Source organism: Triturus cristatus, chromosome 3_2, assembly GCF_964204655.1.
Source record: "Triturus cristatus chromosome 3_2, aTriCri1.1, whole genome shotgun sequence".
NCBI classification, from domain to species: domain Eukaryota; kingdom Metazoa; phylum Chordata; class Amphibia; order Caudata; family Salamandridae; genus Triturus; species Triturus cristatus.
Genome location: NC_140584.1, coordinates 926,278,758 through 926,306,304, shown reverse-complemented (window position 1 = coordinate 926,306,304; position 27,547 = coordinate 926,278,758). Strand labels below are relative to the sequence as shown.

General features: G+C 45.7%; 1 protein-coding gene across 2 annotated transcripts in view; it reads right to left on the bottom strand.

The window, feature by feature from the left end:
- Positions 1 to 27,547, bottom strand: part of CLTC (clathrin heavy chain) — an 853,725-nt gene that overhangs the window by 178,763 nt on the left and 647,415 nt on the right. For both annotated transcript variants that reach the window (XM_085649401.1, XM_085649400.1), the window contains exons 25-30: positions 24,583 to 24,750; positions 9,876 to 10,025; positions 9,526 to 9,657; positions 9,262 to 9,372; positions 1,251 to 1,421; positions 724 to 945 (exon numbers count right to left, since the gene is read on the bottom strand). In XM_085649401.1, the coding sequence (XP_085505527.1) occupies positions 724 to 945; positions 1,251 to 1,421; positions 9,262 to 9,372; positions 9,526 to 9,657; positions 9,876 to 10,025; positions 24,583 to 24,750 (954 nt within the window). The remainder of the gene's footprint in view (positions 1 to 723; positions 946 to 1,250; positions 1,422 to 9,261; positions 9,373 to 9,525; positions 9,658 to 9,875; positions 10,026 to 24,582; positions 24,751 to 27,547) is intronic.

Below are 27,547 nucleotides of genomic sequence, written 5' to 3'. Positions count from 1 at the left end.
TGCACCTCCTGGGTTGTCACAGCAAGCTTAATGTTCGGTTTAATTTTTCAAAGATTGCCTTTAGATTCAAACATAATTCAAATTTTCTGTCCGATATCAATATCATAGTTAACTAATTGTAGTGTCATGTTGATCATTACATTGTATTCTTTTTCATTATATTGCCTTGAGGATCTTTAACTTGTTTATTGATAAACATGTTATTTTGGTGTTCCTTTATCACATGCAGTTTACTGAAGAAGGCCTTGCTACCTACGGGTAAGCTTGGGATTCCTTACAAAAATCTGTTTAGTAAACGGTTTGAATTTCTGAGAACAGGACACAAGCTTAAACCATGGCTGCAGCCTCTTTAACCCTAAAGTTCACCAATCCAGTTTCCTACGCAGTTACACATACTTGGTTTCATTGGAAAACAGCAATTTAGGGGGCACATTTTATAGGAACAAGTTCAGTGTCGTGGGGCACTATACATTGTAACCTAATCACTACTGTAAAAATCAGTCGATTTGTTTGAGTGCTAGATTGTAGATGGCATATCTGCTTGAGGGAAACTAGAATGCAGTGTTGAGTGATGAGAATATGAAAAATAAAATGAAAATATAAATAAAACAAATAACATCCTAAAATTAGATAATTAACTCAGCAGCTTTCTTATAAAAAGACATTTAAACATGTCAAAGGAAAATACTACTTAATCTTCAGATTATTATTTGAAAGGCCTACCTTGGACAAGTACTCCCTCATAACCTGAATGAAATAGGGCATTGCAAAGTCCATGATATTGTGCCTCCATGCCGTTTCCAAGACAACATCAGGTCGGAGAAGATCGTAACACGTAAAGAGACACGCTGCAAAACATTCTCTCTTCTCTTCCAGCAAAAACCACTGAAGTAGTTCCTCTGCCAGTTCCGTGTCCTTGGATTCAGAGGCGTACTGCATAGCGTCCTGTAAAAGGGTGATTGAATCATTATACACATTTTCTAGAACAAATATACCACACAAGTTGATACAATCTTGGAGATGATGCTACAGCTTGAACGCTAGTGCCCGGAATATCTATTTTAAAGAAATAATTATTTAGCCAGAAATGCCTATTAAAAAACTCACTCCACAACTTGGCCCTATCAGTAAGTGGTCTATATCCAAATGCAATATTCTCAAGACAGTGATCTGAACAACCATTCTGTAACTCTGGACCAAAATTGCTGTAAGACTTGAGTGAATCAGAAAAAAGATATGTCAAAGTTTACCTTATATAGTCGATCTTTCTTACAGAGTTCCACACTCTGTTTCCAGCGATTGTTGCCTTTGAAAAGGTATGCTGCAATTCTTCGAAATTCAATCAATTCATGTTTCTCCAAACGTTGAGCCAGGGAAATGTTATCAAAGTTATCATATGCATCTATGGATGTGCGAAGAGCCTTTTGAAGAAGAGAAAAATGAATCATAAATTGAACAAGATTTCCCCCCAAAAAAGAACAAATAGGGTATAATGGATATGCATGAACTATACTAAGGTACTTGTTTTAATATATAAATGATTTCACTACCAAAGTAAAAGTAATCCAGTTGGCAAGTCTGAAAAAGTCACTTTGAGCTGAACAAGAAAGGCTTATGAGGTTGACAGTGTTAAAGAAAACAAGCATTTGCAATGCAATCGGTCTCGCCTTTGGAACCTTATATGTATTTACCTACGCAGCACATTAGCCTGGGTGCTGAAACATCTACTGTTCTGTAACATGGTGGGAAAGTAAGCACCAAACTGCGTGACACGCCAGGTATGGAAACACATGGAGAGAAATATGGTCTTTCAACGGGAAATGGTATAGTCCAAAGCTCAGTTTTAATATAAAATCAGGGCCTTTGGTGGTCATATCACTAAAAATACAAGATTTGAAAAAAATATCTACGGGGGCTTGTGGAAAACAATTTCTATGGACTGGAATCTAGAGCATGCTAAAGTAATTCTGGTATTTTACTGACCTCTACTGGTCAAGACAGTTAAATAGAGGCAGTTGAACAGAAAAAAAAGTCCCTTAGCGGAAGCAGACAAGTCCTAGGGCTGATCTCCAAAGCCCCCATAGTAATACACATATAAGTATATGCTAAAGTATATACAAGAGGTATTGAATGCTCGACCCAACAAGCATTTACAATGCAATGGTCTCGGCATTGTTAAAGTTAGAGCTATTGGCATTGCTCATGACATTTTTGTTTATGTTTTTAAAACATTTAAAGAAACGTCATTGTTATTTACAATGTCAATAGCTTTGGATCAACACTAGGGTAGATGGCTTGGGGATGCTTGCTGGGTCGTGAGAGATATTGGGGAATGCAAGGAAAAGGCAGAATGGAAAAAGAAAGTAAAGAGGTGGAAGCGTATGGCGGGGTTTTATTATTGCAATGTTCACAAGTCTGGAGTTTAAGGGAGGGGGAATTACAGGAATTTAATGTATTAGTGAGGTTTCGTTGATGATGTTTACTGCAATGTAATGAAGTCAGGTAGTCATAGGCTCCAATAACCAAGTAGGCAGGCGGTTTCAGTATTTAGCAGAAGGATCTTTCCAGTTAAGAGAATATAAACTTGTTGCCACCGTAATACTGGAAGACAGGTTGTAGCACTAAACTGACAGTAGTTTGGTATTTGGGGGAGGAGGGGGGGGCGGGGAATAGGAGGAAACACGGCACCGGCATATTCACCCGGGGAGGGAAGGCTCAAGGAAGGGAAAGAGTAAGTTTGGGGCTTTGGAGCAAAATAGGGGGGGGGGGGGGTTTCACATGGGGGGATTGCAGGAGTGTGAGGTAGTCTAGGGAATGAAAGGAAAAGGCTGCAATGGAAGATAAGAGAAAGAGGTAGAAGCATATGGCGGGGTTTTGCAATTGCAATATTCATAAATTGGGATTAAGGAAGCAGGAAATGACAGGGCAATTACCAGGGCAAAGGTACCAATGCAGCAGCGTTCAAGAGCATGCACAGTTGTCAGAGAGGAGGAGGGAATTCAAAAGGACAAATAGCTGGGTTAATGCCGCGCAGGCCAGACCGCGGGAAAACGGAATAAAAACTACGCCTGTGGCAAACTAGCTTTGAATACAGAGGCACACCTGCAGGAGACAGCACGACTTCGGTTACAAGCATGCATTGATGAAAGGGGTTTGAAATATTAAACTTGGCGTGGGAGCCACATTAAAGAGGAGAGAACTAAACAGGAGCGTGCATGCAGAGAACGTGTTTTCCAGCTGCAAGCAGCAGAGCAGGCTGAAGCCACAGTCACCATGTTTACCACACACAAGACAATCTACCCCTCACATGCCTCACCTAGCCTCCTCGCTCAGGCACCACAAGGGGGCACTGCAATCACACCTTTTTTACCAGTCCAACCCAGTTAGGTGTCAGTGCCAGGTACCCGCTACTCCAGCGCCGCCTGCATCCTGGTCAATACAGTTTTACCCCACCACCCCCAGGTTTTGCAGACTTACACCACAGACTCACCGGTGTTGTAAACGTGCAGCTCGTCTACTATCCCTTCGTTACCGCCACCGAACACCACGATGAGCTCCTTGATGGCCACTGCGCGAAGTCCGTGCCAGGGCCTTGGCACCGGGCCCGACCAGCCCACCACCCGCTTCCATCGGGGTTGTAAGGCGTTTGAGGGGGGATGGGAGGCGGGGGCGCCGGTGGCCGCAGGGGGGGTAGCGGCAGCCATTACGTCCGATGAGAATAAACCACAAACGTGACGTAATCAGGTGTGACAAAAAACGTACAGAACTGGGTTCAGACTGGGGGTACTCTTCGTTTGTGGGGGCTTCACGGGAGCACCGGAGGGGGCTGGTTTAAAGGCCGGACATGGAGACTGTGGGAGCCGCCATCTTAGGAGAGAGGAGCTGCCGCTGCCTTCTGATGGTCCCGCCTCCTCCACTGGTCCGTCAGCCTAGGGGAGCGTGCTACTTTCTGTTGCTGGTTTCCTAACCCGGGGAGTGGGCCCAGTGCCCTGCGTGCGAGCCCCTGGCCCTCGCTACTGCTCTCCTGTGTAGCTAAAGCCACTGCGAGCCGCCATCTTGTGCCTGTCCATCGGAGCCGCCTCCAGAATGGCGGCGAGCAGGGCTGCCTCACCTCCCACGCACCGGAGGAGGAGCCTGCGCCGCCGCTGCCTGCAGTACATGGAACCCTCTGCTGCAGTCACCGGTACCACTCGCTGCAACAGAAGCTTAACACTGCCCTCCCACTTTGCAAACACGGGTGGGGGGGGGTGGGGGGGGGGGGGGAGACGCTTTGCCACCAAAGAGATCCCGGGGAGCGCTGTGCAGTCTCTTCACGCCCGCCTGGGAGCCGCCATCTTGTGCGTTATTTACGGCAAACTCCACCCACCCTTCAAATTTTTAAAAAGGAGGCGGGGACACCGCGAGGGAGGGCAGGCAAGCAAAACAAAGAACCGCGGCGGCTCCAAAGTAAAGAAAACAAACGCTCTGACAAAAATATGACAGGTCGGCCCATGGGGGGTTCTTTGTCTCTTCCCAGCGCGCGCTGCCGTACAGAGTGGGATCTCGTCGGGTATCGCAGGGAGGCGCCATCTTGTGACCGTTAAGGGACATTTTTCAAATTACCACATCAAAAAATAACATCTTTTCTAAGTGCATATAAATATATGCCATCAAAACGGCCCTTCTAAATGTATCGGGCTCTGTGCTTCCTTTCAAGAGCGCCCCGTGAGCACGAGGAGTGCGTGTTATGGCGAGCGGTGGGGGCGCCTATGGTGTGAACGTGTATAGCGGTGGGGTCTCATCATTGGGGGTGAGACACGCAGCTGTGATCCTCTAATTTTGAGGGAGAGACACTTATCTCGGTAGCGACTTTGTCTGCAGGGCGGAGGGAGTCGACTGTTTGGGCAGACATGCACAAACAGCCATGAACACCGCCGCCTTTCTCCGAGGTCAAGCAGAAATGCCTTGGAGAAACGCAGCAGCGTTTTCGGATTCAGGGCGTGTTTTTCTTTCTCTCCTCTTGCCATTGGCTGGAATGTTTACATTCCAGAGGAGAGAAAGAATCGAAAAAACATGCCCCCGAATCCGAAAAAGACGGGGCTTGTTTGGAGAGACAAACCTCTTCTCCAATGGCTGACCAGCATTTAAGAGGCCAGCCAATGGAGAAGAGGGGCGGGTTCAAGCCCCACTTCTCAAAGTCATTAAATCTCGCGCGCGAGACTGCGCAAGCGCAGCCTTCGCTAGCCGAGACCTAAAAAGGGAGTAACTGTTTATTTCCATTATATGGTTTAACTTCCTTAATTGGTATTTTAGCCATACGCCCACTTAAAATCTATGGCATGATGAATAAAGGATAAAGAACAGAAAAGTGGTAAAATGTTAACATCCATGTAACAACACATAAAACCCCCTCCCTATTCCGATCTCCCATAGTATGCCATGTTGCATCAATGTAGTACCTAGTCAATGTACTTTTCAGTTCAAAGCAGTTCACAATTTATCCACTGTTACTCCAGGGGTACAGTGGATGTACTGGAAACAACTGTCACTGTCTGGAGCTCATGGAGGTTGACACTCAATAGTCTGGAATACCCTCAATTATCTGGGGAAGTCGAGTTCTCCAAAGTGCAGGGGCCAGATTACTTTTTTTAAATTATCCAATTTATGATCTAGGGCTGTGAAAACTTTCACCGTGCCCAGGAGATCTAGTTTGTACTGTCATAACCTTTAATCTAGCATTCTATTGGATCCTCAAAGCGCTGTGATGACTTGTTTGGAAATTCAGATACCTAGTGTTTTAGTCTTACCTCTGTGTGATTTACGTGAATATGTCTGTTTTGGAGGCCGGGGATAATGTATGTTGGAAACTGCAGTATATCATTATTTGACATTATGCTCATGTCTCACCACCTTGCCTACAAATATTATTTCAATTGAGGGCAATGCCACAGCAGATGACTCAGAATGCCTGCTCCTTTGCAGTTCTGCTTCAGTCTGTTAGCTATATTAGTTTTGTCATTCAGAGTTGGTATTACCCGACACAGCAGACAAAAAGTTAGAGTAGCTACCGATGGCCCAGAAATCCAACAGATTTTTGGCCAATGCTTAGCAGATCTTTATTTAGATCACTATCCATCGTTTGCCTTCGCCTTCTGTGCTCCAACATACCCTACAAAGAGTTGAACGTCCTCCCAGAGCTCTTGTATAATCAAGGTAGAATGACAAAGTTATTTTTAGGTCCAGTTGGGGGAGTCTCCCCTCTTCTTTAGAAGAGTGAGGCGAAGCAAAGAAGGTAGGCAAGGTGATTTTTTGGCCTACATGAAAGGGTGTCGCAACCTTCAAGAGGAAGGCGGCACGGGTAGTCGGAACCAGCTTGTTTGGGTAAAAAGTGGTTTACGGAGGTTGTACTAAGAGGGCTGGAGTTCCACTTGAGACAAGTGTCTCAGAGCGAGAACTGCATTGGAAACTCCAACATGCAAAACTGCTGACGTTGCGTGTTATTGGAGTGGCGAACAGATCTAACCAAGGCTCTCCTCGCTCTTGAAAGATACCTTGCATCACCTCTGCAATGAGATGCCATTTGTGATCTGCTAAGAATAGATGGCTGAGTTTGTTCAGAGACCCCCATCAGGTGTTGAACTCTCAGAGGAAAGACCTGACGTTACAGCTATTTCCAGAGGCGCAGAGCCCCTTGACAAAGGGTCCACAACCACACCCGCACTAGTCTTCCCTTAACAGATGGAAGAAAGGCTTTTAATGCCAACCGGATAGACCAGCAGGTTGGTGTGAAGCCCGGACTCTGCAAGAGACCATAGTCCTCTGATCGCCACCTCTCCTAGATGACTGGCCCAGCCCAGGAGTGACACATCTGTCACTACAGTCGGCTCTGGTTGGATACGGGAGAAAGGTCTGCTGCTGACCCATTCGCGGTTCAGCCACCACTGCAGGTCTTTTGCATTTTTATCCACGTTCTGGACCAGGTTGGAGAGATTCCCCTGTTGCTGTGCCAACTGAAACTTCAGATCCCAATGCAGAGCTCTCATATGCCAACAGGCATGTGTCACAGGAAGGATGCAGGAGGATGCTGGAGGCCATGAGGCCCAACAGCCTAAGTCAGTCTCACCAAAATCCAGGATACAAGCCAAAACACCGGAATCATAGCCTGAATATCATGGACTCGCAGTTCGGGATCATAGACCCGAAACTGCACTGTGCCCAGAACGGCCCAGATGGAAAGGAGTGTCTGAGAGGGAGTCATTTGTGACTAGACATACTGATAGCTAACCCTAGAGAATGCAAGCATTCTGCCATTTATCATCCAACCCCATGTGGGCCCTAACTGGTCGCATCAATCACAATCTCAAGAAATGGTATGACTCATGCTTACTGGATAGCAAAGAATGCACTTACCTCAGGGTTGAACGTCCGAGATCACCTGCATATACACACTTCCCTAAATACACAAAAACCTCCCTTTTCCTCCTGGTAGACCTATAGTGTCAGGTATAGGAGGACCCACGGAGAGACTTTCGGAATACGTTGACACTTTCCAACAGACGCTGGTGCACAAACTACCATCCTACATAAGGGACACCAAACACATTCTGAGTGTTCTAACAGACATAATTTGGGGAGAAAACATGATACTGGTAACACTTGATGTCACAGCACTGTACACCATTATCAAACATGATCTGGAACTACATGCCTTAAGGCATATACTCCACTCTAGTTCAGCTAGCCTATGGGAGCATACCGAGAGGTTACTGGAGATGACTAAACTGATCTTTAGATGATGAATATTTTTCTTTTCAAAGACCAGTGGTACAGACACAGGGGGTGGCTATGGGTTTGCAATGTTCCCCCTCGTTTGCTAACCTGTTTATGGGCAGGTTGGAGGAAGAGTGGATCTGGAGTACTAGAGGTAGTGAGTGGAACGACTCCATCCTATTCTGGGGCAGATACATCGACGATTATCTGGTGATATGGACAGGGACAACAGACAAACTACTTGATTTCTTTAAACATTTGAATAACAGCAAGTAAAATATCAGATTGACTTTTCAATACAGCCAGAACAGTATCGTATTTCTGGATGTGGAACTCTTTACATTGGATAACAAATTCAGAGCTGACTTTCGGAAACAGGATGGGAACTACTGCTTATAGATCTATGTTATACTGACCTTTGTGAGAAATTGCCTTCTTTCTGCATGGTTGCTCCCACTTTTTGCTGAATTGCTGATGTACTTTTAGTGTGCCCTGGCCTCCTGCTAATGAGGTACCCAGGGCCTATGTTCTTTCCCTAAAACTGCATTGAAGCCTAAACCCAATTGGCATCTGACCACAGGTCAGCCCCTTGTAAATGGTACCACAGCTCCCCTAAAATATGCCTTCCACAGTGCTGCCATTTGATCACTCGAGAACACTGATATAACCAAATCAAAACCACTCAAGAATCTCCACTAGCCCACACTACAGGTCCAACATTACATTTAAGGCACTGTACATCATTTACAAAGCCATAAACACCTGTAAAACAAACTACCCTGCTTAAAAGGTTCTCTTAGGCCGCAGCTTTTCCACCTGCAGCATGAACCTTCAAGCCTACAAGAAAACAAGGCCAATCTTCTCTTCTTTGCCCTTTATGACCCTTCTATTCCCTACCCACTTCCAAACCCCTTCAGGACCGCTGACCACCAATTCAACAGTCTAATGCAACATATGTGCATAACCTTATAGCCGCCATTGGACATTTCGCAGTTATGCTTCTCACTGCTTTTAAATTACGGTCCTCTTTCAAAGATAACCCTTGACCAGAGTGATATTTCCTAGTACTTTGCAGAGCACTAAGCAACATCCTATGAGTAGGACTGCAATATATGAATACCCCCAAAAAAATATTCATAATGAATACTCAAAATGCAGAAGAAAAGTAGTTGAATCAGCTGTTTTCTCAGAACAAACACAAAACTGCAAACAGTGAAGGAGGCATGGCAGCTACAGGATTTAGAAATTCTTAAAACTACATGAGAACCACATACCAAAAATTCATTCCCATGAAAGGCTATCCTACAGAATCACAAAGCAAAACTCTATTAAGAAATAAAGTCCATTGTAAATTTAGTTTGTCAGCAAAACACACAATGTCTAGGACCGCTGGCAAAATCTGTTTTGACCTTTTGCAGCCAAACTTTACGTTTCAAAAAGTTGGAAACTTGTAGAAGAGGAGTAGCAGAGTAACAAAAGAAAAGCTCTGTGTCATGCAAACACACTTCTTACCTGGTAATCTTCTTCAGTTATGAAGAGATTATTGAGAGACTCATTCACAGATTTGTTGTTGTGGTTCTGGACTGATCGCAAGTATGGTTTAACCAATGGCAGCTGCTTGACCTAAAATGGAAAATAAAGTTGTGTTGAAAACAAAAACACCATATACTTAACAACTCTTACCAAACTGCAAAATTACCACTAACTAGAAATGTTTAACAGGTTTTTTCAAGGTGCATTAAATCAAAGTTTGTGGTTGATTGCAAGCTTAATTACCTTACTGAAGTAGTTGACTGCACGGCTGTGATCCAGTCGAGGGGAGAGAACCATAAGAAGATCATTAAGTAACAGAGGTTTGAATTCCAGGTAAAACTGAATAGCCCTATAATACAGCTCAACGTTGGCCACCTGCAAAACGAGAAAGCAACTATCAATTGACAATCACAAGTAATTCCACTAAAAAAACACCCTGTCCATGTGTAAAGCAACAGGTAATACCTAACCCCTTAATTGGTCGTTAACAGTAGAATTCCACTTAATTTTTTTTAAATCAAAAGTTTTACTTAAACAAGGTTTGCATCAGCTGTTAATCAGACAGGAATGGCTACTTGTGAATCCAACACTACCTTGGTGATGATATCTTTGAACTGTCCTTCTTTCCATGCATCTGTTGGATGATTCATCATGGTGATAATGGCATTGTCATATTCTTCGTACTTGTCATACAGAAACACCAGCTCAGCCCAAAGATGAGCTTGTTCTGCTGCTCGTAGAACCTGCATATGCAATACATCACTGTTAAAACTAAGTTTCCCATAACTAATGAAAATACACTGAAGTGAAATATTACAAAAAAGGTGGCACTTAACGATGCAGTAAATTAAACAAAGCACTGCTATTTTGAATCCAGGAAGCAAGAGCCTCACAGACTGTTAAAGGAGCGGTGAAAGGGACAGTCAGCAAAGCCAGGAAAATTAATCTAAGTGATCTAGACCAGAGGTTCTTAACTTTTTGGCTTCTGTGGACCCCCACTTAATCACTATTGGAATCAGAAGACCCACACAATTACTGGAATCACATTTCCAGAACATTTTAAAAGAACAAGTTACTTACCTTTGGTAACACTTTATCTGGCGGATACACTATCTCCCTGCAGACTCCTCACCTTTTGTATATCCCAGGTTTAGGAAAGTGGGTTCCTATTGCAGTATCCCCCCCTACTTTTTGCCAGACTACTGATGCACTTTCACTTGATGTGGCCTAGGTCCCTGCCAATCAGGTTCTCAGAGCCTGTGTTCTTCCCACAAAACTAACCCATTTGGCATCTCTGGCCACAGGTCAGCCGCTGGTAAATGGTACCACAGGTACCCAGCGAAGACCTCTGAGGGCTGCAGCACTTACTGTGCCACCCTTAGAGGTCCTGTACGTGTGTATATACGCACAAACACATTTTTTTTTTTAAGGCTGCGTGTTTTGATGCAGAACAAAGTGAAGAGTCAACATGGCACACTGCACACTACAACCCAATGCCCTGGCATAGATCAGTAACACCTCCAGCTGGGTGCCCTATGCCAGTGGTGAGGGTACAGGTGCATGAGCCGTGTACCCCTACAGTGTCTAAGTCCATTCTTAGACATTTTGCAGTGCTGCCATTAAGAGTATATGGTGCTGGGAGGTGGTCATTATGAACTCCACAGCACCATAATGGCTACACTGAAAACTGAGAAGTTTGGTATCAAACTGCTCAGCACATTAAACCCACACGAAAAATGCACACAGAGGGCATCTAAGAGATGACCACTAAAAAAACAACCAGCCTCTGGTGGGTTCCCTGACTGGTACACACCAGCCTGCCACCACGAGACATGTTTCTGGACCCTAGGGTAGGAGCCTTCACTTCTGGAGCCCAGAAACAAAGCCTTTCCTGGGCGGAGATGTTAACACCTCCCCCAGGCCAGGAAGAGCCATCTGTGGCAGGGGTGCTTCAAAGGCCTGGCAGCTTTTGTAATGCAACACCCCAGCCTCTCCTGCTATCAGGAGCAGGCCCCCTTCCTGTTTCCCCTCTTCGGCGGGAAAAACTAGCCAGCCCAGAAGGTTGCCCACCTCTGTCAACACCACCCCTCAGGTGGGGCAGGCGAGGTGAAGCCCACTCTTCAGTGCCCGCCATCTCACAGATGGCAGGCACTCCCCAATCATGATTAGGGATTGTGCTCACTCCCCCACCACACCAAGCCCATTGGCTACTGACCTCAAGACCCTAAAACATCCCCTAAATACAGTATTTAGGGGGCAGCCCTGAACCAAGAACTCAGATTCCCGCAACCTAAGAAGAAAGCACGAAAGAAGACGCCCAGCAGAGGAGACTACATAGAACAACTGACTTGGCCCCAGCCCTACCTGTCCATCTGCAGTTTCCAGAGATCCTGCACAAAAAATAGTCTTATCCTACAGGCAGCGACCTCCAGAACCCCTGGGAGGACTGACTGCCTTCAACAAAGACCGGATCTCCTGAGAACAGCAGCTCTGTTCAGAAGAAACACCTTGAACCACCACTGCATCCGTCGCCTGAGGCCCTAGTACGAGTGGCTCACCAGTCCCAGTGAGGTCCCCTAACTCTCCAGAGACCGAGTCCACCGGGGTTGACCCCTCCAGGACTCCTCGTCGCCTGCAGCCTCTGCACGGAGACCCCCTCCCCCCCCCCCCAAACCGCGAGTGGCCCGTTAAGGTGAAATCTGACCTCAAAAGATACACCTGCATTCAGCTGCCCTGCGCCCTGGAGAAGAGAACCCGAGATGCAAGTACGTCCCCGAGCCCTCCAACTTACCTGCCCAGCTGTTTCCTCCTGGAAGTATTCATGGACAGAGTCTGCGGCTAAAAAACAAAAACGAAAATCCCCATTGAAATCAACACTGCACCTGACTCGACAACAGCACCCTGCCCCCAGCCACCGCTGAAGGGTGCATTGTGTGTGCTAAATCGGATCCCCTTTTGCTCTGAGTCTAGCACCATAAGCTTGGCTACCAAAACCAAGTGGCCTGCTCGCCAGCAGCCACCAACCAGAGGCCCCCTATCCCCCATTGGATAACATTGGGCCTCAGCACTCTGCACCCAGCCGCTCTAGTGCCGCTGAGGGTGTAACTAGAGTGCATCCTTGACCCTGGGGGGACCCCTGAGTCTGCCCCCAGAAACAATTCCCACTACCAAATACTTAACTCAAAACCGATAACACTGTTTTTCTCCATCGGATAACATGGACTGTTTTTCTTGGAAAAGTTTAAGCGTGGAGTTTGAAAACCTTAAGAAATTCTTTAAAATTGTACTGATTAACAAAAACGATGTTACTTACCTGTTTACAGGAAATGTCCCAAGAGTAGTATCTAGGTATACTACTCTGTGTAAGAAAAGTAATCCAAAAAGTAACTTACCTGGTATTTTACTGAAAAGCCCATTCAAGTCTATGTACTGCATTTACAAAGAATTGCATTTCTTCATAATGTAAGTCAAAACAAAGTGCATATACAATTACAATTCAAACTGTTAAACTGCATTACTACTGTAAAGTATTTATTGCTTACTTGTGCCAGGCTTGCTTGGTTCTAGAAAATATAAAAACCAAAAGAATATTTTTATACAAAAACAATTAGTCTGAAAATCAGTCTTTGAGTGTGTGAATTCATTTGCTGACCGAGTGTGTACAACAAATGCTTAACACGGTCCTCTGATACTGCCTTACTGCTCGACCACACTACCAAAAATACAACGTGAGGTGCTATCTAACTTTACCTCTGCCTACCTTTGGGTTCCACTGGACTGTGTACACTATACCTCACTTTGGTATAGTATATACAGAGCCAGCTTCCTACACCAGGCACCAGTCTGGACCCAGAAGCTTTCCTCCAATAGCTCTCCCACGCTGGTAGGGGCACCGGCTCAGAGTCAGCCTCGCATGCGTCACCGTGTGAGGTCACTGAAACCATAAAGGGCCAGCTTGCTGACATAAGTTTCAAGACCAACGGGTGATATCACCTCAACTAAGATAGGTGCCGGTCTCAATATTTTCTATACAAGTATATTACATAAAATGCAGAAGTATATTTATTTCATGTATACAGTCATAACGGCAAAATTTAAACAATGCGATGGGGCGGAGGGTAGATCAGTGAGGAATCTGCAGGTAGAGATTGCCTCCACCAGAAAAAGTGTTACCAAAGGTAAGTAATTTGTTCTTCTGATGAATTCATCTACTGTAGGGAAGTACTCCTCTTTGACATGTTCACCCCCACATTTTGCCTAGTACATTATGTAATTTCGACTGGAAGTGCACTGGGTTCCTGCTAAGTGCCATTTCTCTTTCCGAAAACTGTACAATTGTTTCCCTAACTTGGCAATACCTTTAGCACCCTCGGAGAGTCCCTAGTAAGTGGTACCCCCTGGTACCTAAGGTCTGATGTACTAAAGAGGGTTTCCAATGTGCTGCAGCACAAATTGTGCCACCCTATGCGACCCCTCACCAAACTCCTGCAGGGAGGCTATTGCAGGCTGCATGTTTTGGTGCAGACAAAAATGATAACACATCCCTCTGTGCCAGATCCCTTAACACTGCATGTAGTACTTGTAAGTCACCCCTACAGCAGGCCTTACAGCCTTAAGGCAGGGTGTTTAGTATCACATTTGAGGGCATACATGCATGAGCAGATATGCCACTTTGCTGGTCAGTTCCATCACTGCTAGTGCAAGTGAACCGGGAAGATATTTTAGAACATGTGCTTGACACTGATCAAAGCGAGTTCCCCAACTACATGACGGCTTCACTGAAAATAGGGATTTTTGGTATCAAACATCTCCTATTAATAAACTCACTCTGATTCCAGAGGTGGATTTGTAAATACATACACATGGAGGTCACCTTAGAGGTGCCCCTGAAAACCTACCAACCTCTGGTGAGTTGGCTGATTGGTCCGAAACAGATTTCTGAACTCCCAGGGTGAGGGTCTTTGCTCTCAAGAGCTCCGAAACAAAGCCTACTCGGGAAGAAGGTGTTCACACCCCCTCTCTTAGGATGACCTACTGTTTAGCACACCCATGCCGACAAGCTTCAAAGAAGCTTCTCCCTTTGAAAAGCGAATCTGGCTCTCCTCACAGGAGTGGAGGCCCACCCTCCTTTGTCCAGACCCCCTTTGGCTTCTGGACAGGCAGGGAATTAGCTAGTGAGATAGCTGTGCCCACCCCCCAGGCTAGTACCACCACTCAGGTGGTCTAACATGATGTGGGTATGATTTTTCAGTTGTGGCCATCTTTGTGTTGGCATACTTAGAAAGTCTGGAACAGTGTTACGCCCACTTCCCACAGCACGTGGTAATACAGGGAGTGTAGTGACCCCAAGGGTAAGTAGTCGATTGGCTACTACCATACACTCCCCGGACGCCCATAAATCCAGTATTTAGGGGAGCCCCTGGCACAAGGAAATCCGATCCTGCACACCTGAAAAAAAGAAGGCGGACGTGTAGAGTCACACAGCAAGAACAGAAGACCCAGCACTGACTTTGCGCCAACCCTGCTGGCCTGCTGCTGACTTCACCAATTGCACCAAGGGTGGACTTATTCTGCAGCTGCTGAGTGCCCAAAGTCCGGTTGACCTGCCAACACTTCGCCAGGAACCAAGACCTCCCGAGGGACAGCAGAACCGTACCCCGCAGACAGCAAAAGAACCACCGCAAGGACTCTGCACCCACTAAAACCCAACGCAGCCATGCACCACAGCCAATGGTGTCAGCATGGTCTCCAAGCCGCCCTCCTAGTTAACTCTCCAAAGTTACCTGCAGCCTCCGAGTGCAGGCCCCCTCAACCGCAAGTGTTGTCGGATGGAGACACCAGACACCCTACAGACCCTCTGCACCCGGATGTCCATTCCGAAGTGAAAAGGAGAAAAGGTGTCAAGACGTCCCCCAACATCGCAAGAACCGAAGTGTAAAAGTGTTGACTTCTTGAACTGAAAAGAATTTCTATTTAAAAAGTTCTTACCTGAACAATGTGCTTCTGGTGCCTAAACTTGTATAAAGATACGTGTTATTTTTATAAATTGGTGGGGATCTCCTTATTGAATCAGGTTTCATTTATGGACTATTGTGTGTATTTGCATATGTACTCCTCTGTGATAAGACCAAGGCTGCTTGACCATACTACCCCCTAGAAGAGCACCTTGGGATTGCCATAGCATGCCCATGTCCACTTATAAGAGAACCCCTGGACTCTTTACGTGATATATCTCATTTTGATATATCATATAAAGAGTCTGCTTCCTACAGCTACCTTCAGATTCATCGCCTTTTAAATAGATTTTGTAAGCAGTACCACACCGAGCGGTGATAGCATGGCTTACAAAACCAAGAAGCACTGAACAACTGAGCGGGTGAAGTGACCATCCCTTCTCACTTCAGAATCTAAACAATAGTGCTTTGCAAAAGTATGACGGGTGGATCAAATTGCTGTTTTGCAGATATCTGCGAGAGGTCCCCCTCGCCCTCTTAGCTAGAGCAGAAGTAGAGGATTTAGCTCATGTAAAATGAGCACATATACCCTCAGGCTGATCCTTGTGTCATGGAGTAGCATGTCTTGATACACAAGAGGAACCATCTGGACAGTGTTGTGAACAGTCTTTCCATTGATTTATTGAAAACCTCTCAAAGAGCTAGTCATGGAGGGTGAGCTCTCAGATTTTTTGTAGAAGCTGACTGCTCTTTTGTGGTCAAGTCTATGCAGCCTTTCTTCCTCCTTCATATTGTTCGGAGGATAGAAGGTGGAAAGTGATGAACTGACCCCAGTGGAAGAAAGTAACAACTTTAGGGAAGAAGGAAGAACTGATTCGTAACACCAGCTTATCAAGAAAGTAGTGAAGGTTTGCTTCACACTCCGCCTGTAGCTCGTTGACACGTCAAGCTGACATGATGGCAATTATGAAAACCGTCTTGAAGGACAATCATGTAAGAGCTCAAATGAAGAACACATCAAGTATGTGCCTCACAGCGGCACAATAAAGTTAATATAGGGTATCTATTTTTAAGACCCTTTAGGAATAGGAAGACAACGGGGGGTTTAAACAGAGAAGGTTTATCAAGCAAATGCAAGAAAGCAGTCAAGGCTAACAAATAGCCTTTAACTGTTGCAACTGATGAGCCTTGGTGGGTTAAATAAAGGGCAAAACAGAGGCTTTCGGACAAATGAGTCTTGAGGGGATCTAGGGTCATGTCTGTACACTGGTTGACAAATTGGGCCATCTGCTAGAATAAACAGTCTTGTTGGAGAGGCATAAAGAGGATAGAATTGTCCACCACTACAGGGGATAAAGAGAATTAATTCAGGTTGCCCTGCTCGATCTCCAGGCGTGCAGGTGGACATCCTGGAGGTTGGAGTGTAGAACCTGCCCCTGTGACTGAGACAGGGACAAGGTCTACCCTGTGAGGAAGATTGAGTGGAAGGCACTCAGAGATAAACAAGGTCTTCATACAACACCCTTCGAGGCCAGTCTGGGGTTAATAGGATTACTTGGGCCCAGTCTAGGCAAATGGTCCTCAACACTCTAGGAATAAAGAGTAGGGGGAAATGCGTACAGGAGTGAAGCAGTCCACTTAAGATGAAATGCATCCCCAAATGTTCCTTGCATTGGATACTTAGGGGGCACATCATTTCGGACAGTGAGCGTTCTTGTGAGTGGCAAATAGATCCAAATGAGGAATCCTCCATAATTGGATGATGTCCTGAACCACCCCTTAGTGAAGGCGCCACTCGAGGTGGGCCACATGACACCGGCTGAGACCGTCTGCTCACACGTTGAGAACTCTTACTAGGTGATTTGCTACCACACAAATCTGATTGCCCTGAGCCTAGGACCAGAGCTGTAGAACTTCTCTGCAGAGAAGACAACACCACTACCTGTTTGTTGATGTACCACATCAAGATTGTGCTGTCCGTTAAGACCTGGACAGACAGCCCATGAAGGAAAGGGAGTGGAGGAAGGTCTTGAGAGCCAGACATATCACCCACAATTTCAACAGACTGATGTGTAACATTTGTTCTTCTGGAGAGCAGATTCCTCTGATATCCAGTTCCTCCAAATAAGTTTCCCATCCTAGGGTGGAGGCATTTGTGATCTCTGTTGCCACCAGCGGAAGACAGTGAAAAGGTCTCCCTTGAGACAGGTTGCTGCTCACAATCCACCATTTTAGATCTCCTGCAGCATCTCTTGAGATCTTGATGAATGCTTAAAGATATCCTTTGTGTTTGAACCCCCTTTTGCGGAAACACCATTGGAGGGTCCCCATGTGCGGGTGTGCATATATGACCAACAGACTGCAGGAGGCTAGCAGATCTATCAAGTGCAAGATCATCAGGGCTGGACTGACTACTCCACTCAGAAACATTGGAATCAGTGCCCAAATATCTTAAACCCTCTGAGATGGTGGAAAGGCTCAATTCATTGTTTTCCAATTCTGGAGGCATGTCCTTGGGTAGCCAGTCATCAAGGTAAGGGAAAATGATAATTCTCTTCCTTCTGAGGTGAGCTACTTCCAATGCCATCACCTTTGTGAAGGCTCGCCAAGCTGAAGTTTGGCAAACAAAAGGACCGCAAACAGAGTGGTCAGATCCAAACGTGAAGTGGAGATGGATCCTGTGCGTCTGGAGGAGAGGGAAGTGGAAACAGAAATCCTGCAGGACAGACACCATCCAGTCTTCCGTGTTCAGCCTAAGCAGAACCCGAGCGAAGGACAGCATTTAGAATTCTTCCTTTTTGAGGAACCAGTTCAAAATCATGAGGTCTAGGATTAGACTTAGACCGCTGTCCTTGGTGAAATGCAGGGAATACCTGCAGTAGCATCCCTGTCAGTTTTTCTGCACTGGAACCAATCTCACTGCACCCTTGAGTAGAAGGGATTGGACTTACTGTTGAAAGATTTGAAAATGGTTCAGTGGGAGAGTACCCAAGCAAGGAGGTATGGGAGGCTGCAGTTCTTCAAAGAGTAGGGCATACCTCAATTTGTACAATCTGTAAGACCCAAAGGTCTAAAGTGATGGACTCCAATGTTTGTGGACAACTGGTAGAGTGTTCTCAGATAGAACAGAATAAGGGCTGCTTTCCTATTGTGGCTGGGGAAGAGGAGGAATAGGAAGTGCCCAATGTTTTCATGAATCCCGCCCTCTGTGCTGTCTGTAGAACGGGTTAGGTTGTTGCAGCAGGTCGCATTGTTGTCTGCCTCGAAAGTAAAATCCATGGATAAAGACTCAAAACTTTCTGAACTGCCTGTAGTCTTTCATTTGAGTTTGAAGACCTAAGGATTTGGCTGTAGCTGTGCTGCCCTTAAAGTATTCTAGAGCAGAGTCAGGCTTTGCACCAAAAAGGTGAGCACCATCACAGGAAAGGTCCATTAAAGTAGATTGGACATCATGGGAGAATCCAAAGTTCTTGAGCCTAGCATGGGGACAAAGTGTTACCAACGTGACCATAACTCTGGCCACTGCATCAGCTGTGTCAGGTCTGACTAGATGACTTGCTTTGCTGCAGCTTGCCAGTCTGTAATCAACTTCGAGAAATGTTCTCTTACATCTTCTAACAATCTGGGGGCAACAGCTTGGGCAGAGTCCAGCAAAGCATGAATTTATCTTCCTAGCAAGTAAGTGACGTTAGGAAATTCTAATGCCATGCTGAGAAGATTTTCTTTGCATTTTGGTCCATCTTCTTTGATTTCCTATCTGCTGGGGTAGATGAAAATGATCCTGGAGTCATTTTCGAAGTGCGTGAGGCTTGAACCACTTGATTTTCAGGAGATGGGTGGGCAGAAAGGTAGGATCTTCCGGTACTGGCTTATACCCTCCAGCAACTGATCTATAAACTGCTGTAGAGGTGGTTGCTTTCTCCCAAATCGCTAAAATAAGGTCAGGGAAAGCCTCATTGATTGGGAGAAGATGTTCAAAGGTATGGGTGGAGGAATGAAGGACCTCTGTCAGAATGTTAGACTTTACTCCTGTTAATTGTAGTTGTACGTTGACCATATCCACCTTTACGGACCACTTCATGGTAGAAAGTGACTTTGGAGGAGGAATGCCTGAGGGAGATAGGAGATCCCATTCTGAAAAAGTGTCTGGCAACTTTAAGATGCTCATGTGGCAGGTCTAGATTTGACTGGCCATTACCTTCATATTGTCTTGAAGATCAACCTGGCCCATGAAAATTCATTCTCTCTAAAAGCATCTGTGCCTCCCTTTGAGGCATCACAGGAAATCCCTTCAAATTAGGCTTTCATGAAAGCAGCAAGAAAGGTTGCCTGCCTGTTGGCATTGATGGATGTGGAGTCAGAAGAGTGTCCTAATGGATCTTTGTCCTCTCCACCTTGTGAGATGTTTTAGAAGATAGAGAAGAAGGTGATCATGATCTAGGCCAGGGCATGACTCCCGATGACCCCCGTCTTTCATCTTAAGTCCAGGGAATAAACATCTTGGCCTTCAATTCCTTCAGAGCCTTGGGATGCAACTTGACCAGATCCACAAATACGAACATCACAGACCGAACCCAGGCACCAGAGGCAGATTTTGAGAGCATCCGCAATAGACATCTGACCCACACAATCTCTGCACAGTTTGAAACCAGATCATTTCAGTTGAGACAGTTTGATGACAACTGCACCTGAATACAAATAAAATCAAGAGAAATCGTTGAATAACTATTGCCTTTTCCTGAAGAGAGTTAGTCCGGAAAGCGACAATGGCACAGAAAAAAGAGAACGTATGCTGACAGGGTCGCTTTATAGCACCAGTGACATAACGCAGTGCCACATGAGAGGCTGACTTGGAGCTGGCGTCTCTTGCGAGCACAAGAGAACCATTGGAGAAAAGTTCCTGGACCCAGAGTAGCTCCTGGGATATTCAGAAGTTGAGTAATCTTCAGGTAGATGCCATCAGAATTTTCTGTTTTACATTTTGCTTCTTTATTTGTGCTTTATTAACCTTTTATTATTATTTAATATTCATAGACATCCTTAGTAAGCATTGCAGAGCCCCAGCAGAGCCCCAGTGATCCCTGGGCCATAGGTTAAGAACCATGGATCTAGACAGAAACCAGAGCAGATTAACAGTTTCATATGAACTAGCTTGACTAATCCTTATCCACAGATTTTTCATTGTTTTTTTTTTTTTAAACTATTTTTATTGGTACGTATACATTAATTTGTACATACAAGGAGCAAATATATTGCAACATCATTCCGTTTTCACATTTTTAGAACTGTTCATGTGATGACTTATGGTAATCTTGACTAGCAATAATCATGTTACATCACAGTGTCCGTCTCATAAGCCTCTGTATGTCTACCAGGCCCCCAAAATGTTCTCCCCTTTTTTAGGGCACCCTCTACTGTTGTATATCGCGAGTGCTGCTTGCTAGCACCAGTCTAAATAATTTTCCCATTCCTCCACTGTCTGAATGATGGTTGCCCCCCATTTTTTTGCTACATTCCATTTCGCAACTACTGCTGCTAGCGCTAGCCATTATTTTATATGTCTCTGCCAGTCTGCCTCTCCTGCAGTCATCAGCAGGAACCATTTGGGTACCATCAGAACTTCCATGCCCACCACTGCAGTCATTGCCTTGGCTATTTTCTGTCAATATGTCTGCAGGATTGGGCATTCCCAAATCAAATGACAGAAGGACCCTTCTGACCAGCATCCCCTGTGGCAAAATGTGTTTTCGCTATGTCCCATTCAGTGTAACACTGACCTGGGATATCATACTCTATGTAACACTTTCAATTGTATTAATTGGAACCTTGTGCGTATTTCCACTTTTCTCAGGCCCTGGAGCACTTCCACCCATTCCTCCTCCAGGGGGCCGTCTTGTTCCTAGGCCGTTCTCAGAGTGCCCAAGGGTCCGGAGCGTTACTGATTATCTTTTTGTACAGTAAAGAAATGGTTTTGTCCTGTAATTGTACTGTCCGTATCCTATCTTCTAATGGTGAGGCTTCCTCCAGAGTTTCTCCTTCATTAATATATTCCCGCAGGGAATGGCCTAGTTGGGTGTATCTGAGCTACTCCCCATTCCCCAATTCATACACAGTTTGTAGGGCCGTAAACATGGTATGCGCCCGTCCTCTCCATATGTCTCCCAGAGGGGTGTCATCTCTGAGTTTGCCCTCCCAACCCAAGTATTTTGTCACTGCAGACCATGCTTTGATCACTATTCTAGTACAAGTTGGAAGGTTCCTGCCTACTTGCTTGGTGTATAGTATTGCCCGTGGACCTTTCGCTCCCATGGCCAATCTGTCGACCCTATATGCTGGTTCAGTCCTGTCTCTGAACATCCACCAATTCATAGTTACCAGCTGGGCTGCCCAGTAGTAACCAAGGATGTCAGGTACCGCTAGACCTCCGTCATAGATCCCGCTCTGAAGTTTACCTAAAGGTATTTGCGGGGCTGATCCGCTCCACAGTAGCGCGCAGAGCTCCGAGTTCACCTGTTGGAAAAAGGAGGGGGGCACCTCATATGGCATGTTTTGCAGTGCATCTAATAGTCAAGGGAGAGCCATGGTTTTGAACATCGCCGCTCGGCCCATCATCGTTAGGAGCAGAGTGCGCCCATGTTTAGAATTTACTATGAATCGGTCTGGCAGTTGGCCCACATTCTTTCAATGGAACGCTTGGGCATCCCTTATGTGGATCCCAAGGTACCTAAAGCCCCGTTTTTCTATTAGCACTACACATCTGGATGTCAGGGCGGGTATTCCCCTCAGACAAGGGGAACAGCAGGGACTTGTCCCAGTTAATTCGGTATCCCGCGTACTCCCCTTATATGCGGAAGATCTGCAGAATTCGGTCTACTGATTGTCTCAGTTTCCTCGCATATAAAAGGATATCGTCCACATACAGCAATATGCGGTCCTTCCCACTCCTACCCTATCGGTATCCCCCAGATCAGTGGGTCCTGACTTACCCATGCTGCGAGTGGCTCCAGTGCGAACAAAATTGGTGACAGAGAGCAGCCCTGTCTAGTTCCTCTCTGTAGGGTGAACACACGAGACACTGTGGCATTAATCCAAACTCTGGCTAATGTTTGTTGATAGAGAAGTTTAACCCACCTTATGAATTGGGGTTCATGCCTAACCGATCCAGGACCGTGAAGAGGTAGATCCACTCCACACTATCAAACGCCATTCTGGCATCTAGGGACAGAAGGGCTGATTGCTCCCCTGGACAGTCATTTGTTATATGGCATATTCGGAACAGCCCTTGGAGATTTATCCTAGTGCCCTTGTGAGGCATGAACCCAGATTGGTCTGGGTGTATGAGGGTGGTAATCACTCCAGCTAAGCGCATAAAAAGTAGCTTGGCTAATACTTTTACCTCATAGTTAAGCAGCGAGATTGGTCGTTATGACCCGCGCTCCGATGGTGGTGTACCTACTTTTGGTATTATCGTTATAACTGCTCTCCTTCGGTCCGAAGCAAGTATGCCCGCCTGCTGTGCCTGGCCAAACATGTTCATCAAGTGCTCTGCTGTTTCGTTTAACAGACTTGTACATTTCTACTGGCAGGCAGTTCGGCCCGCTGCTTTCCCAGGCTGTAGGGCTCAAATGCTGATTTTATTTAGTCAACCGTCAGGCTGCCGTCTAACATCTCTCGGTCTTCCTCGGTGAGTCTTGGCAAAGAGATGTCATGCAAAAAGTCTTTACAGTCCTCTTCCATGTGTATTGAGAGGGACGTGCAGATCCTTTTGTTATATTTGGTGAATTTCTCAGCTACCTCTGCCCCGGTTTCATACTTGCCCCCATCCTCATCCACCAGTCTTGGGACCCAACCTCCGTTCGTCCTTCTCTTGTATAACCAGGCTAGCAGCTTGTTTGCCTTGTCTCCAGCGTCAGAGTCTATGCTGCGTGGCCAGTGCTTGTGCTCTAGCACTGTCCTCTCATAAATCCTGCAGTTTTTTGGCGCAACCTTAAGCACTACCTATCTTTAATTGCTTGGGGTCAGTTCCCGTTGCTTGAGCCTCCAAGTGTACTATGTCTTTGACAAGGGCAAGGCATTTAAGGTGTTTCTCTTTCTTGATGGCTCCTATTTTCGCTTGGGCTCTACCTCTAAGGACTGTTTTAAATGCTTCCCAGACGGTCACCTTGAAGACAAATGATCGCACATTGTCCTCAAAGTATTGCTCCGCCCCCTTCTGCATGTCCTCCCTGAATTCCTCATCCTTAAAGAACCAACAGTATCCTCACTGTGGCAGTGTGTGGTCCCCAGCAGGGACTGATAACTTTGCATCCACCGGGGAATGGTCGGATACCCCTTGTGCTATATGTGTGGTGTACATGAATTCCCCCAGCCCAGGGCTTTGTGTAATGAGGTAGTCAAGCCAAGATAGGCTTCCGGTCGCTGCCAACAAGTGGGTGTATTGCTTCAATGCAGGGTGTAGGGGTCTCCAAATGTCACCCAGGCCCATTGCTTCGAGGAATCCCCCAAGCTGACCTCCCTGTCTTGCGGTTTTTGTACACGAGGGACCCCTCCCAGCCACATCAAGCTCTTCTGACACAAAGTCGTTCATGTCGCCTCCCAGGACCAATTGGCACTCTGGCAGGTGCATCAACAGGGGACCCAATGCCTCAAGAGTAGCCGTCTGGGCAGGGGGATACACCTATGCATCCTTCTATGCTTGCAATTATCTATGTATCGATCGATGTATGCATGCATTTATCCATGTGTCTACCTATATATGTATGTAACTATGTATCTATCTATAAATGTACGTATCTACACAACCTTGCGCCTGTGTCTTCAATGCTTTTAAAAAAGGTCCATGCTACCTTGCTCCTATGGTCAGTCTCTTCCATGTTCGCTTTGGTTTTTTGCCTCTGTAGCAGAGATTTGCTACGGGGTGAGAGGACTTTGTTCTGTCAAGTCGACAGTTTATTAAGTCCACCTTTGCTTTTCTTTAATTTCCCACCTTGTCTAGGTGACTGTTAAGGTTTTTTTTCATTTTTTAACAGGCAACGTTTTGTTGTGCAAGGGTTTTGTCAGGAATTGGTGACCTCAGAAGAGAGTAGGCACAATAGAGATCGATAAATGGTCAGTGCCAGGCCTAAGGAGAAATAAGTGAGAAAGAATGGAGAGCAATCCATCTCAGGACAAAGGTTTAAAGGATATCAGTGCCTGAAAACAGCAACTACATTAGGTATTGGTAAAACACATACAATGAAAAAGATTCCAAGTAGAACTAGCATCTCTGAATGCAAAGTACTTTCACTTGTTCAGTTATGGAAGCACTTCAGAGGCAACACACCACACAAAATCCATAAGAGCTCACCTTGGGAATATTCACTCTAGACCAAAACAGCTCCAAGTGTTCCCTCATTTTCTGTGGTTTGAATTTTGAATACAGGATAGCCAATTCTGTAAACATTCCCATATGGGCACGTTCAAGTCCCAGGGCTGCTTCCAACATAGTTATCAGCTCCTCAAAGTAACCCCGATCCTAAAGGAAAAAGGAAATGTATGTAAAACAGTTTGTGGCAAAACCTTACACAGTAGAACACATTACACCAGCAAGTCATTAACAAACATTTCAGAACAAACCTTTAAAGATTATCGAACAATTTAAGCTAGATAATATAAAATTTAGTTATTTTCAGGCATCAGTATTTTTTACAAATCGTCATGCTTGACAGCTCCTGTTGCCCCTGCAACAGGGTACACTGTGGTTTCGGGACACTTGTTCTTTATATGCACTAACTGGTATCACCTTCCGCAAAAAAAAAAAATCTTTGAGTTGTAAAATAGTTTTTTCTTTACAGGGGTCCTTGAACATCGAATTTGTTGCCTATTTTAATTTTCTTTTCTTTATTTATGATATATTTTCCTTGTAATATTCCAAGGGATGTTTGGCATGAGTTTAATAGTTTTCTTTTCTATTTTAACAATGTCTGCTGCAGTATTTCATTAGCAACTCTTTCTTTACCTGACCTGCTTCGAGGCAGATGTAGAATTGATCTCCTCTTCGTGGCCATGCAGCAGTGTCAGCTGACTAGAGCCACATAAGAGAAAAACTGCACAGGTGCGCATAAGGCAATCTCATGTTTTCCCCGAGCTTAGTCACACTATCATTAAGCAGGAGAACTACTAATCTTATCCTACTTCTTATTGAGTTGAAACTGTTCACTACACACTAAAGCAAGAAAACGTATCCCACTAGGTAACCCTTAGCAAAGTCTAATCCAGTTTTCTTATTGCTCCTCACTTAAATCCTCATCAAATAACCTTTGTCTAACGCTTTGAACAGTAGCTCAACAGTGAAAAACAGTACTTAGAATTAATTCCTTAATAGAGATTTTAAAATGCATACCATTATGAAAACCTAGTGATCTGATGACTGAAGATCTGGTATATCCTAAAAATATGTCTCAAACAGAGCATGCCGTTCCTGGACAGGGATGGTAGTATAATGAGGAGGCTAGGTAGGTGGTGCCCTGGTCCCCCCCACACCTTCACTGCACATCTGCATTCACACATCTACACCTCTAGACCCCTCATCTAAACTGCACCAAACGGCTTGGGACAAAAAAATCGCTGACAAAGAGCCTCTCAAAGGGTGCCCGTCAGGTATTGCAGAGCCAGCCTGACAAAGAGCATGCCCTATGAAGAGCGTTTGTACCTTGAGTTTGAGGCAAAGTGGACTGACTAATGAACAAGTTACTTACCTTCGGTAACGATATGTCTGTAAGAAACATTAGTTAGTTGGATTCCTCACCTTAGAATATCCCCAGGCGTCAGGCTGGATCCAGGAAGATTTTTCGTCAGCAATAGCCTTGCGCGTCGCTAGGCGTCATCTGCGGCTCCGCGTCAGTCGTCGGCGTCATGATCGCCGGGATGACGTCGGAGTACTTAGACGCCGCCCTCGCGCGCCGATGTCAGTTCTTGTACACAGCTTTCCGCGCCAGGAACGCAGAGCCATGCAAGAGACCGACACTGGTGCCAAAAAATTGTAGGGCCCTGAAAGGGATGACCTCAACCCTAGATGTCGCTTCACAGAAGGGGGAGGATGGGTGGGTCGGTGAGGAATCTAACTAACTAATGTTTCTTACAGATATATCGTTACCGAAGGTAAATAACTTGTTCATCTGAAAGAAACACGTTAGTTAGATTCCTCACCTTAGAATAGATACCCCAGCAATACCGACCCCGGTGGTGGGTCTGCAAACCAAGATCACACCAGAAAGTCCTGGAGAACAGAACAGCCAAAGAAGCCGTCTCTCCGGACTTGGCTGTCCAGGCAATAGTGTTTGGCAAACATGTGCAGCAAAGCCCACGTTGCTGCCTGACAAATGTCCTGCAAGGGGACTCCACGGCCCAGGGCAGTGGTCGCCGCTGTGGCCCGAGTGGAATGGGCCCTCAGCCCTACAGGAGGTTCCTTCTTAGCTAAGGAGTAACAGGCCTTGATACACAAAACGACTCACCAAGAGATGGTCCGCTTGTGCACCGCCCACCCCTTCTTAGCGCCCACGTAGCCAACGAAGAGTTAGTCATCCACCCGGTGTGAGAAGTTGGCCTGATATGTAGTGCTCACTATTCTAGTGATCACTGTGTATCATTCCAAACGACCCTTATTGATGATTGGTTGTAAGTCAACCTTATAGACCAGCTATCCTAGTAGCGTGGACAAGAGCAGTCTTCAGGCTAAACTCTAGAGGGCGTGTTAAGCCAGCTGTTTACCATCACATATACCCCTTGAATACCAGGTGAAAGGACACCACACAAGTTGTTATGAAAATAAAGGATATTTATTTATAACAAGACTACCCTGGCTCTTTATGAGTCAGGGAGCTAAGCACACTACAAAACTCTTATGAAAATACTTCTGGTTGCACAATTTACACAAATGCCCGAAGGGCACGAAACCATTTACACTGCAAGTGGAATGGGAAAGGTTAGATAGTTTAAAGTTACTGATTCCGGAGGAATCCGATCAGTGGGACTAAACGAAAAAGGAACTGGACACTTGTAGAGTGAACCTACGATGGAGCACCGAGATGCTCGAGTTACCTAGCCCAGAGGCTGCGGCTGCGTGGGGTTCAGCAAGATGTCGGGAGTCCTCGTTGTAGTCTCAGGAGCCTGAAAGAAGAAGTTGCTGGTAGGCGACCAGTGTTGATGTTCAGAGAGATCCAAGCCTGGATCGGGGATGAAGAAAACCTGAAAGCAGAGGGGACTCAGTTCTCAACCGCTAGCCAGCGATCGTGTGGGTACCAGGAAGGTACCGGCTGAAGTCACCTCGACCA